Here is a 13,549-nt window from a genome sequence, read left to right as displayed (position 1 = left end):
TAGCTTGATTAAAGAACTAAGTATTTTTAGTAAAAATTACAATTATTGATTTCTTGTATACATAAATTGCTTTGAGTACATGAATAGAAGGAAAAAAACGACTAAATTTATTCTAATTAGAACTAAGTATATACTAATAAAACTTTGAAAATAAGTAATTATAAGAAACAAGAAATTATAAACAACACAAATATTCAAATTGTTAATTATGCACAATATTAGTTATTAGTAATTATTTGATAATTTTTCTTTAAAATAAGGTTTTAGGTGTTTTTCAATTAACAGCTTATTAATTGAATAATGCGCATATTGAAAATTTAAAACTTATAGAACGTTTTAATATTCTAGTCTCATATGAATCTAGTAATTTACTGGTATTCATAAATCTTTATAAAAAGCGAATAAATCCACTCAGATTCTTTTGATAAAGTTGAAATAAATTTTCACATAAGGTATTTAGTTTCGAGGAATCTATTTATTCAAAGATTTATAAATTACAAAATTTTCATCAACGTCATCTTTAAAATTAAAAAGTTCAAGAAAAGAATTCAAATATTTCAACTTCCTTGTATTAAAAAATAAGTGTTATTTAATTTGACTCAACATCTAGTTAATCTTTCAGGTCTAATTGAATACAAATCGATCAATTTACTTAGTATAGTGAGGTTATTAAATACACTATAAAGATCTGTACATGTTGCATAGTTTTGTATACTAGATATATATTCACATTATATGTTTTTATTACCGAGTTAAAACAAAATAAAAAATAAAAAAATTTTAAAGTCCGTCATCATACTTTTTTTTTTTTTTCCACTTAACAAATTATAAAACAATAAAATAATATATAAGAACCACTAATACTGAAACATAAAAACCTGGAGTTCTTTATTTTCTAAAATATATATATTGGTTCAAATTCAAACAAGTTTTTTCATATCATTGGTTTAACTTAAATTTGAATTCCCCCGTTGGGTTATACTTAACTATTCAATAATTATTATTATTACAAAGCATAAAATAAATTTTAGACCCGAATAGAATCAATTTCGGATTTAACTTTGACACACAGAAAAAAAAATAAAAGAAGAAAGTTATTAATAATGCATTCTGATGATCAATCACATAATAATGTATCAAATGGATCTTCATCTACATCCTCAATAACATCTTCATCATCATCATGTCATATAAAGAAGAAAAGAGTTGGAAAAGCTTGTGATTCATGTAGAATTAAAAAAACAAAATGTGATGGTAAAAAACCATGTAATCGTTGTTTAATTGATAATAAAATTTGTGTTTTCACTGAAAAGAAAAAAATGAAAGAAAAAACTCATCCTCAAGGTTATATTGAATTATTAGAAACAAGATTAGATATATTAAGTAAACTGTTTGAAAAATTAATTGAATTATCAAGACCTTATTTACCAGTTATTGATAATATTATTAAAGATCAACAAATACCATTTGAAGATGATGAAGATTCTTCTGGTGAAGATGAAGTTAAAAATTATGATGTTATTCCTATAAATAAAGTTGTTGGATATTTAATTGACGAAAAAGGTTTATTGAATAATTTACCAGTTGAATGGGAAGAAGGTGCAATAATTGCTTCAAGATATAATAATAAAAATAAATCAAATTCTTCAAAATTATTTGCAAATCATAAAATTGAAAATTTAAATAACAACAATATTTCAACAAATTTAAAATTAGATTTTTCAAATTCTTCTTCAAATTCAACAAAAGTTAAAAAAATTAAAGAAGAATCAATATCACCAATTGATCAATCAAGTTTTTTAAATAATTTTAATAGTGTTCCTTTTAATAATTTACAAAGATCAAATAGTGGAATATATCCATCTAATTCAAATGAAATTATATCATCAGATGCTGAAAGTGATACATCAAATAGAAATCCAGATTCAATATCACCACCTTTTATACTTGAATCACAAGATTCTCATCAATTTCATGGATCTTTAGGTCATGTTCCAACTGCTGTTTCATTATTTTCAAACAATGGTGGTACTTCTATCAGTAAAAATTCATCAATGACTTCATTAAGTAATAGATATGAAAATTATTCAATCTCAAATCAACAACAACCACCAAATTCAACAAATACAACTAATTCTCCACCTTTATCAACTTTCACTTATAGTCCAAAATCTTTATCAGCAATACGTAGATCGTCTTCAACTTCATTATCTCATGGTCAATTAAAAGCATTAAAAAATTTAAATAATAATCATAATGATCATCATATTCATAAACCACCTCATATAAGTCATAATAGAATAAATTCAATGGAATTTAAGAAAAGACATAATAGTAATGAAGAATTATTATCTTTAAATAATAATGATAATAATAATAATACATCATTAGCTGGGCCTATGAATGAAGTATCAACTACAACTACTACTACGGATTTCAATGTATTAAATCAATTTGAAAATGATGATCAATCTATATTATTAAATAATGGACCCATCAATCAATATTCGATGGAAAATTATAATAATAATGAAGAATTAAAATCAAATTTGAATAATGAATTTCCTTTAAATAATACAAATAGTAATTTTGATGTATTAGTTGGTGGATATGATCCATTTATTAATAATGGTTCATTTATGGAAAGATTTTAGAGAAATGCTAGATTTTTTAGGTTGTTGCAAGAGGTTCAACCAATTTTTTTTTTCAATTCAAAATATATTTTGAGAATTTTTTGAGTTATGTTTTTCAAATTTTCAATTCTAATTAATTTATGAGGTATATAATTTTAAATAACTTATGTGTTTACGCTTTTTATGAATATAGATAATAAAACTAATAATTATTAATAATAATTGATTGAACTCGATTCAAAGGTCATTCGAAATTATTTCTTAGTAAAATAATGTGGTAATACAATGCGACCACCGAGTTTTGTATTGTATTAAGCAAGATAGTGTTTGAGCACTGATTCAATTTTGCAATATTTTGAGACAAATAAGATTGTTTCACACTTAATATTTAAGTAAGGGAAAATTGCTTTAAAACGGCTATAAATTTTTTTTTCTTTTTTGTGTGAAGATTTTTGTTCCCGTGATTTAGTAAAAGCCTAGACTTTTCTTTTTATGACAAAGAATTGATTAAGAGTTCAATCAATTTAAATGATTCTAAAGCCCAACCAAATTTGTTAAACTTTTCTTGACTATATAGCAAGCTCTACCTGATTAGGGTTTTCAATTGTGTGGTTTGTAATCTTAGTCAATGTTGAGATTTTCCGATTTTGTAAAAGAATATTAAAATTAAGGATTGATATAGAATTAAAGATAACAGTTTGCGCAGTATGAGCGTTGTGTTTTTATTTTTTTAAATGATGGAGTTATTGTAACATATTAAGATTAGGGATATTATATAAGCAGAATGAATAATCTTATAAAATCATATGTTTAAGAGTCTACAATTACGAGCGTACCGATAAAGTTTAATTATCTCATCCATCCTTTTTTGATCTTATAAATCACTCAAATGAATCAATGATAATAAAAACGGGGTTCATATTTTGCAAATCTTTTGTATTTCTTGGAACTGAACACACTATGTTGTTCTGTTCGTGTTATGTGTGGTTATATAACCACTATGTTCTTATGGACCAAAATTAAAGAAATATTTTTCTTGTCATAATTTTAAATTCAATAAAGCTATATCTAATCTAATTGAGTAAATCCGAAATTAGTTTTAGTGAAACAATTCAATTTTGCTAAACATTTATTCTCGAATATTTTTACTAAACTTTTGTTTTTAGTCTTACAGAGCAATCACTTTTTAAGTTTAAACATTTGCTAAAATTACGAGCATATATCACTTGTTGAATTTTGTAAACAGAATAATCGATTCTTTTTTTGTTCACTTCAAATTATCATATGAAATGTTAATGATCCACAAATTTGTGGAAATAATGCAAGAATAGGATCAATTCGTCACCAATTACTGGTAGATAATCTTTACGTTGCCTTAGTATACAAACATTACACATTTCACAAAATTGAAGTCGAAGTAAAATCTTTAGTTGACAATTTAGACATTCGCACCGAAGACGTTGCTATTAAAACTCGAATTGATTATTAAGATATACCTAATTTAATTTAAAAATGAAATATCATAACACTATAAAAATAACAAATATTGCTTTTCGCTTATGGGGCTTTTCTATTATTCTTTTTTTATTTATTATTTGTTCATTTGCTATAGCCGCTTATGCAGTTTCATGATTATTAAACTTTTTTACGAAATGAATTTTAATCTGCAAAAGCCCAAGCAATTTTGTTAAAGGAATACTTTTGAATTCTTTTGAAATCTAGCACAACATAACTAGTCAATAAATATAACTTAAGGTTTATGACGTGACAGCTTTTCGGAAAAACTCAAATTGTTGGGTAGATAATTCTTGGAAAATTTTTTAATCGTAAATTTTAAATTGGTTTTACAAAATTCTCAAATTCACAAGCTGTTAACTGAATGTGTATTTTGTAAGGCGCATGCTTGGAATGACCTTGAAAGCCATCAAAGGTTAAACATGTGTTCTCCTTATAAGCTTCACAAACAATATACATGCAAGACAGACCAATTGGCCCTCAACTTGAATCTAATTTTAGCATAGTTTACGAATTTCAAAAACGTTTTATTGTTTTATTGACATTTTTTTGTGTAACATCAATTTTTTTTTATTTTCAAAACAGACTTATAACCACCCCTAATTTAGATGAAATTTCTCTCCCAATTTAACAATTTTATGAGTATGTTGTTGACGTAAAGAGTCCTCTAATTAACCACTACCTTGTAAATTTCAAATTATTTTAAATATGATTAAAGTAAAATGGCTTAGTACATACACTGTTGTGAATTAGAACGAAAATGTTTAGCAATTCAATATTTGTTTTCAAACGTCTTTAGTTTTTGTCATGGCTAGAAAAAGGAGGATGTAACACGTTTAAAACAGTTAATTTTGATAACGGTTATCAAACAAAAGATGTACAAAGCAAAATGGGCTGTATAGGAAATAATTTGAATCCTGACTTAATTCTTTAAAGATAAGTAAGCTATGAAATAAGTACAGATCCAAAAAACAATTTTTCGAATCCCCTAATTATAACGAAACGAAAATTTTGATTTTTTGCATCCAAAAATTGTTATAAATTTGTACGTTTTCAGATCTGAAGTCAAAGAAATCTAGATCTATATGCATTACTTTAAAAGTAATAAACAACCTGATATGTAAAACAGTCTAATCAAAAGATAGGTAATTTTCTCAACGCACATTCGTTTTAAATATTGAGCCCAAGAGTTAATTTTAGAGGAATGTTGAAATTGATAATGTAGATACAATAATCCTGTTTTGAAGAGAGTTTGTAGGTTTTTTAAGTCTAGTACTATAATAGTTTACTAAATGTAATATATATAAATTTGTATCATAATTTTTTAATAAGACTGCATGATTTTCTTGTCGATCTAATCTAATCTACAACTACAAAATATCATATTACCTAACTTAATAAATATCTCACTACATTGTACATATTGAATAATTTGAGCGATTAATTAGTTTGGAAGAAAAGTACAAATTGTACAAGAATATAAGACTGGAATTATCTAAATGTTTATTAATCATAAGATCTATTAACATGTATGTTAATATCATAATTTTTAATTTGTCTTTATAAAAGTGTTGTATAGTTATAGCAAAATACTACACAAACTGAGTTGAACGAGTAAGAATTCGTTGATTTCTATAAAACGATTTAAAACTAATTATTTATTTATTCTTTTATATTTTATTAAACTGTGTTTGCTTATTTGTCTTCTAAATATGGTAGCTATCCCACAAAAAGTCTCGGTTTGAAACAACAAGATATTACCGACTTAATGCACAAATTTCACTAATATTATTAACACAAATTGCCACATCGCATGTTCAAACCTTGTTATATAACATTCTCCTCTATAGATTAAATCTGATTAAGACCCGATTGTTTCAGACGCTTTTCATGAGATGCAAAATTACAACATCTAATCATTAAATTTGATAATTTATGTAATTTTCACCGGAGATAACTTAAACACGAGGTTATCTTACAATTGATTAGAGCTCCAGTTTTGAACTCTGCTAATTAAACTTATTTGATCTGATGAAAGCAATTGATTTTCATATGCTTCATATAATTAAATTACTCCAATAAAATAGAACCAAATTTATTTTCTCCTGAAACATGTGTTTTCGAAAATTTAATTTTTCTTTTTGCAACTTCAAAACTTTATTTCGATTCGTCATTTTACACTTTCGAAACAGAAAGAATCAAAGTGGAGGCCTACATTGATTCTAACATTACTTGTTGAATGAATTGTTGGAAGTAGATAGTTGAAATAGATCAACAAAAACAAAGCTCTTCCAAATAAAGAACTGTTACATTTGGCAAAGCTTTGTTTTCGTTGATTGATAGTATCAACTATTCAACTACTTTATTACGCAAGAAGTGTTAATATTATCGTTGTTGAGATAAAACCATCCAGACGAAATTTAAGTGCTGTCGTCCAAATTATTGGAAAATGAAATGATACGTCGATCCATTTCACAATTAAAATAAAAGGATTTTTAATATACCCTTGAGTGCATAGAAAATGATCGATTTGAACAGCTGTATTCAACACTTGTAATCAACATTTGTTTCCCAACATTTAATCTATAAATTATATTCAAAAAAAAAAAAACTAGATATTCCAAATGAAAAAAAGAGAAAAACCTTCTTATGGTGCATCAAAAGTTTCCCAATCAGTTGGATCATGAACATCTTCTTGACTTATAATATTAATTTCTTCAGGTGTTAATTCAAAATCATTAACTTCAAGATTTTCTTTTAATCTTGATGGGGTTGCTGTTTTAGGTAATGGTATATAACCTTTTTGTAAAGACCATTTAATTAATATTTGAGCAGCAGTTTTATTATATTTTTTCATAATCTGAGCAAATTCAGGTTCTTGTTTTTGTAATCTTTGACCATGAGTTAATGGAGCATAAGCTTCAACTTGAATATTTTTATTTAAACACCAATTAGCAATTTCATCTCTCATACACCAAGGACTTATTTCAATTTGATTTACTGCTGGAGGAATTTTTAATTCTGACCAATTTAATAATTCTTCAATATGTTGAGGACCATAATTTGAAACTCCAATATTTTTTATTTTACCTTGAGCAACTGCTTCTTGCATTATTTTCCAAGCATCTAATCTTCTTTGTTTACCAGGTAATGGAGAATGAATTAATAACATATCAATATATTCTAAATCTCCAATTTGTTCCATCATTTTATTTATTGCTTTTGTTGTTTCATTTTTACCAACTTGATTATTCCATAATTTTGTTGTATAAAATATATCTGATCTTTTTACATCTTTATTATCTTTTAAAAATTGTGAAATTCCTGCTATAACTTCTTCTTCATTTCCATATAAAACTGCAGTATCAAATGATTTATAACCAACTTTTAATGCTTCATAAACAATTTGAGTTGTTTTAGATCCTGGAATGTTATATGTTCCTAATCCAATGCTAGGTATTTTGTTACCTGAATTAAGGGTAACTAACCTATATGACATAACGGATTATTGATTAGCTGTCTTGAAAAAGTTGAAACGAAAGAATTTGATTGCAATATATTTCGTATTTATAATTAGATCTTATCTTTGCTCTATATATCGAACAAAGCAACTTAATGCTCTACACAGGAATGTTGAACATTTTCCAAATAACTCATCTGTTTGTAAAGTGAAACACAACAAATTCCGTAAAGTCTTTGACAGGAAGTTTCATAGGCTAGTTTCAATATCTGACAACTGGAAAAGTATAATATTTTCAATTATCCTGCACAATGGTGAAAATTCGAAAGTGGATCAGACAAGTCCTACACAATAAATATGTAAAGGCTATACTCGTAAATTTAAAGTTTTTCTATGGTTATTACATTCTAAACCAGTTTTAAACAGAGCAATTGATGTAGTTTATTTGTCTTTAATGAAGATGAAGACTGAAACAATTAATTTATAATTTGATCATACTTTTGAAAATTCAATTATGAAACGTGCACTACTAATCTGAAACCCATTTTGAAAAATATTTAATACCGTAATTATGGACTATTAATTCCCGTTGGTTGGTCTATGTTTCAAGACCTCTTTAATAGAGTTCGGTGTTGATTACAAATAGTTTTATATATATCAACTGATGTATAAGCATCTTCAGTTGAGTTGTACCCAAAGTCATGTGTTTTTCGGACTTTCAATTAAAATAGTCATAGTTTCTCCATATTTCAGATGAAAAAAATGATTTCCGCAGGACTTTGACCCGGGAACTTCATTAAAATTTCAGCGTAGTGTACCAACTACAAAAAGCAAACTTCCAATAGAAAACTATTAAAGTTTAAGTCTAGTAGTTAGTGTATTATTAAGTATTATAATTGTATTATTATACATATTATAACTAATTATTGATTTAATACGTAATTTTCAATTAAATAAATAATATATCACCAAATAAATTTGTTGACTTTTTTTTTTTTATAAATATTTAAACTCCCTTATTTTTCACATAAACCAAATTTTTTAGGAATTGACTTCAACTTTTTATAAAAATTGAAATTTCACTTCATTTGAACTCAATTGATTTATACAAACAAATAACAACAAAATGGCTATTAAAATTGGTATTAACGGTTTCGGTAGAATTGGACGTTTAGTCTTAAGAGTTGCATTACAAAGAAAAGATATTGATGTTGTTGCTATCAATGATCCATTCATTGCTCCAGATTATGCTGCTTATATGTTTAAATATGATTCTACTCATGGTGCTTATCAAGGTGATGTTAAAGCTGAAGGTGATAATTTAATCATTGATGGTCATAAAATTAAAGTTTTCCAATATAAAGATCCAGCTGAAATTCCATGGGGAAAATCAGGTGTTGAATATGTAATTGAATCAACTGGTGTTTTCACTACAATTGAAGGTGCTAAAAAACATATTGAAGGTGGTGCTAAAAAAGTTATTATTACTGCTCCATCATCAGATGCTCCAATGTTTGTTGTTGGTGTTAATGAAGATAAATATACTCCAGATTTAGATATTATTTCAAATGCTTCATGTACTACTAATTGTTTAGCTCCATTAGCTAAAATTGTTAATGATAACTTTGGTATTGAAGAAGGTTTAATGACAACTGTTCATTCAATGACTGCTACTCAAAAAACTGTTGATGGTCCATCACATAAAGATTGGAGAGGTGGTAGAACTGCTTCAGGTAATATTATTCCATCATCAACTGGTGCTGCTAAAGCTGTTGGTAAAGTTATTCCAGAATTAAATGGTAAATTAACTGGTATGTCATTAAGAGTTCCAACTGTTGATGTTTCAGTTGTTGATTTAACTGTTAGATTAAAAAAACCAACTTCATATGAAGAAATTTCAAAAGCTATTAAAGCCGCTTCAGAAGGTGAATTGAAAGGAATTGTTGGATATACTGAAGATGCAGTTGTTTCAACTGATTTCTTAGGTTCATCATATTCTTCAATTTTTGATCAAAAAGCTGGTATTTTATTATCACCAACTTTTGTTAAATTAGTTTCATGGTATGATAATGAATTTGGTTATTCAACCAGAGTTGTTGATTTATTAGAACATGTTGCTAAAGTTTCAAAATAACTAGCCAATAAATTGTGAGATTACTTATTAGTTTTTCAATGAAAAAAGAAAAGAATCAATATTTAGTTTTTTATAGGTTTTCAATATCAATATATAATATTTAAAAAAGAAGTAATTGGGAATTGTTGGATCAAAGTAGAAAGTAAATAACTACTTTAATTTTATTGTATAGACCCTTTCAAGTAGAGTTAGATCTACCTAGAACGCGGTGTTTTAAGCTACCAAAATATCGAAATCTCGGGTTACCATTGTTTAATTAATTTTCTTGAAACTAAAAATTGAAATGTGAAGGATTTATCGCAATAGTTACAAAGAAAGGGAACCAAGTTTGTAGAAACAACGTTGCAATCTTCTTAATTACTATTGGTAACAAGTGATAACACAATAACATTCACAACCTCACTTTGAATACATTTATTGTAAAAATTCGTAAATTTTAACTGACGTGTCTGAATATTTTTTATTTTTATTTTTTTAATTAAAATAATTTTTCAATCTGAACAAAAATTAATAATATTCAATTTGGATCTTTAATTCTATTCCAATTTCAAAGTAATTTTTGCTCTGGGAACTTAGATTCACATACTATTATGTCATCTTCAGCTCAATATCATGAGACTGATGTCAAATTAAAAGTGAAAAAATCAAAAAACACTCCAATTGAATCAAAATATGAAATAAAGTCAACTGAAATAGATGAAGATTTAGATCAATTAAAAAGAAATGAATTTGAAGAAAATAAAGAAACAATTGAATCATGGAAAAAATTAGAATCTATATTAGCACCAATTTTATTTACATTATTATCATTCTTTGTTAGATTTTATCGTATATCAATAAATAATAATGTTGTTTGGGATGAAGCACATTTTGGTAAATTTGGTTCATATTATTTAAGACATGAATTTTATCATGATGTTCATCCTCCTTTAGGTAAAATGTTAGTTGGTTTATCTGGTTATATTGCTGGTTATAATGGATCATGGGATTTTCCAAGTGGTGAACAATTTCCTGATTATATTGATTATACAAAAATGAGATTATTTAATGCAACTTTCTCAGCTTTATGTGTTCCTTTTGCTTATTATACAATGAAAGAAATTGGTTTTAGTATATGGACTACATGGTTATTTACTTTAATGGTAACTTTAGAAAGTTCTTATGTTACCCTAGGTAAATTTATTTTATTAGATTCAATGTTGTTGTTTTTCACTGTAACAACAGTATTTTGTTTTGCAAGATTTAATAATTTTAATAATAAAGAACAAGAATTTGGTAGAAAATGGTGGAAATGGTTATTTTTAACTGGTGTTTCTATTGGTTGTGTTTGTTCAGTTAAAATGGTTGGATTATTTGTAACTACTTTAATTGGTATTTATACTGTAGTTGATTTATGGAATAAATTAGGTGATAAATCTATATCTTGGGTTAAATATGGTTATCACTGGATTGCAAGAATTCTTGGATTAATTATTATACCAATTACTATATTTATGCTTTGTTTTAAAATTCATTTTGATTTATTATATAAATCAGGTACTGGAGATGCTAATATGTCGAGTTTATTTCAAGCTAATTTAATGAATTCAGATGTTGGTGGAGGTCCAAGAGAAGTTTCAATAGTTCATTCAGTTGTAACTTTAAAAAACCAAGGATTAACTGGTGGGCTTTTACATTCTCATGTTCAACAATTTCCAGAAGGTTCAAAACAACAACAAGTTACAACATATGGTCATAAAGATTCAAATAATAATTGGATATTTCAAAGACCAAGAGGTCAACCATTTTATGATCCTTCAGGTAATAAAACTGATATTGAATATATTTTTGATGGTATGCATGTTAGATTAATGCATCCACAAACTGGTAGAAATTTACATACACATGAGATTCAAGCTCCCGTAACAAAAACTGAGTTAGAAGTTGCATGTTATGGAAATTTAACTATAGGTGATAATAAAGATAATTGGATTATTGAAATTGCAGAACAAGCAAGTAATGAAGATAAAATGAGATTACATCCATTAACTACTTCATTTAGATTAAAAAATGAAGTAATGAATTGTTATTTAGGAGTTACTGGTGCTACATTACCACAATGGGGTTTTAGACAAGGAGAAGTTGCATGTTTTAAAAATCCTTTTAAAAAAGATAAAAGAACTTGGTGGAATTTAGAAAATAATAGAAATGAAATTTTACCACCAGCTCCAGAAGATTTTAAATTACCCAAAACAAAATTTATAAGAGATTTTATTCAATTAAATTTAGCAATGATGGCTACAAATAATGCTTTGTTGCCAGATCCAGATAAACAAGATGATTTAGCTTCATCATTTTGGCAATGGCCTACATTAAATGTTGGTATTAGAATGTGTGGTTGGGGACCAGATAAACCAAAATATTTTATGATTGGTTCACCTGCAACAACATGGACTTCAACTTTTGGAGTTATATTTTTTGCATTTTTAACATTATATTATTTAATTAGATGGCAAAGACAATATATTGATTTCCCTTCAACAAATAAATTAAAATTAAAACAATTTATAATGGGAGGAATTTATCCAATGTTTGGTTGGGGATTACATTTTATGCCATTTGTTATAATGGGTAGAGTAACATATGTACATCATTATGTACCAGCATTATATTTTGCAATGATTGTATTTTGTTATGAAGTTGAAAGCTTTACATCATTTTTAAAGGGGAAATTATCATTAAAAACAAGTAAAATATTAAATTTTATAATATATTTATCTTTATATTCATTAATTGGTTTTACATTTTATTATTTTAGATTTTTATCTTGGGGTATGGAAGGAGCAAAAGAAAATTGGAAACATTTAAAATTATTAGAAAGTTGGAGAGTAAGTGACGATAATTATCAATAAATAGTTTATAGTTTATTTTTACTTATAACCAAGTTGGTTCATCAATAATCAAAAAACATCAAAATATCATATGGATGGGTATAGTATATATTTTGCGCGCGCGTATTTTACGACCTCTCTCTCTTTTTTATGAATGACAGAAAAGGAAAATTGAATTAATTATTTGCAACACAATTTGGATTATTCAGCAGATAACCATAGACATTGAAATGATATCAAGATATACAAGACTCACAACAAAATGTATGAGGATTCTACCTAGAGTCTCTAATACTCGAATAATAAACCCGTGCAGTATAAGATTCAATTCTTCATCAAGTACAAGAACGTTAAAACCATCTTCATTTACATCATTTCCACAATCAGATCTTTCCCAACAATCACAACCACAACCAAAGTCACAATCCTCACCACCACCACAACAACAACAACAACAGACAGATATTGACGACTTCAAACAAACAAAATTAATACATGGCAAAACAAATAAAGTAATAGCAATTACAGATAGAGCAAGTTCAAAATTAAATTCAATAAAAATTGAAAATCCAAAAGATACAGCATTACAAATTCAAGTAGAAAGTGGAGGATGTCATGGATTTCAATATAATTTAAATTTAATAAATTTAGATACTTTTTTAAAACAGAATGAAGGTAGTGATGACATATTTATATTTGAAAGAAATGGTGGTAAAATAATATTAGATGATTCAAGTTTAAATATTTTACAAGATTCAAAATTAGATTATACAAAAGAATTAATTGGTTCACAATTTAAAATTATTGATAGTCCTTATACTTCTACTGCTTGTGGTTGTGGAGCATCATTTGATTTTGATTTTGAAAAATTAGAAGAAAAGGAAAGACAACAGAATACTAAGAGTTGAAGTTTAAAGGATTAGAGATTTAGGAAAAA

General features: G+C 26.4%; 5 protein-coding genes across 5 annotated transcripts; 4 read left to right on the top strand and 1 right to left on the bottom strand. All coding sequences in view use genetic code 12, as the record gives it.

Moving 5' to 3' along the window:
* Window positions 1–1,103: 1,103 nt before the first annotated feature.
* On the top strand, window positions 1,104–2,654 carry FCR1 (Fcr1p; the record flags this gene model as incomplete). Its single annotated transcript, XM_051760519.1, has 1 exon — window positions 1,104–2,654. The coding sequence occupies one exon, from the start codon at window positions 1,104–1,106 to the stop codon at window positions 2,652–2,654; it is 1,551 nt and encodes a 516-aa protein (XP_051611789.1).
* Window positions 2,655–6,795: 4,141 nt separating this feature from the next.
* Window positions 6,796–7,647, bottom strand: KGF55_005498 (aldo-keto reductase superfamily protein; the record flags this gene model as incomplete). The annotated part of the gene is made up of 1 exon (XM_051760518.1): window positions 6,796–7,647. The coding sequence occupies one exon, from the start codon at window positions 7,645–7,647 to the stop codon at window positions 6,796–6,798; it is 852 nt and encodes a 283-aa protein (XP_051611788.1).
* Window positions 7,648–8,734: 1,087 nt separating this feature from the next.
* Window positions 8,735–9,742, top strand: TDH3 (glyceraldehyde-3-phosphate dehydrogenase (phosphorylating); the record flags this gene model as incomplete). The annotated part of the gene is made up of 1 exon (XM_051760517.1): window positions 8,735–9,742. The coding sequence occupies one exon, from the start codon at window positions 8,735–8,737 to the stop codon at window positions 9,740–9,742; it is 1,008 nt and encodes a 335-aa protein (XP_051611787.1).
* A 590-nt stretch (window positions 9,743–10,332) lies between these two features.
* PMT2 (dolichyl-phosphate-mannose-protein mannosyltransferase) lies at window positions 10,333–12,633 on the top strand (the record flags this gene model as incomplete). The annotated part of the gene is made up of 1 exon (XM_051760514.1): window positions 10,333–12,633. The coding sequence occupies one exon, from the start codon at window positions 10,333–10,335 to the stop codon at window positions 12,631–12,633; it is 2,301 nt and encodes a 766-aa protein (XP_051611786.1).
* Window positions 12,634–12,842: 209 nt separating this feature from the next.
* Window positions 12,843–13,520, top strand: ISA2 (Isa2p; the record flags this gene model as incomplete). Its single annotated transcript, XM_051760513.1, has 1 exon — window positions 12,843–13,520. The coding sequence occupies one exon, from the start codon at window positions 12,843–12,845 to the stop codon at window positions 13,518–13,520; it is 678 nt and encodes a 225-aa protein (XP_051611785.1).
* Between the last annotated feature and the right edge of the window lie 29 nt (window positions 13,521–13,549).

Source organism: Candida pseudojiufengensis (genome assembly GCF_024610245.1).
Source record: "Candida pseudojiufengensis strain CBS 10847 chromosome Unknown scaffold22, whole genome shotgun sequence".
Lineage (NCBI taxonomy): Eukaryota > Fungi > Ascomycota > Pichiomycetes > Serinales > Debaryomycetaceae > Lodderomyces > Lodderomyces pseudojiufengensis.
The sequence above is the reverse complement of the archived record's forward strand: the minus strand, read 5'-3'. Positions and strand labels throughout refer to the sequence as shown.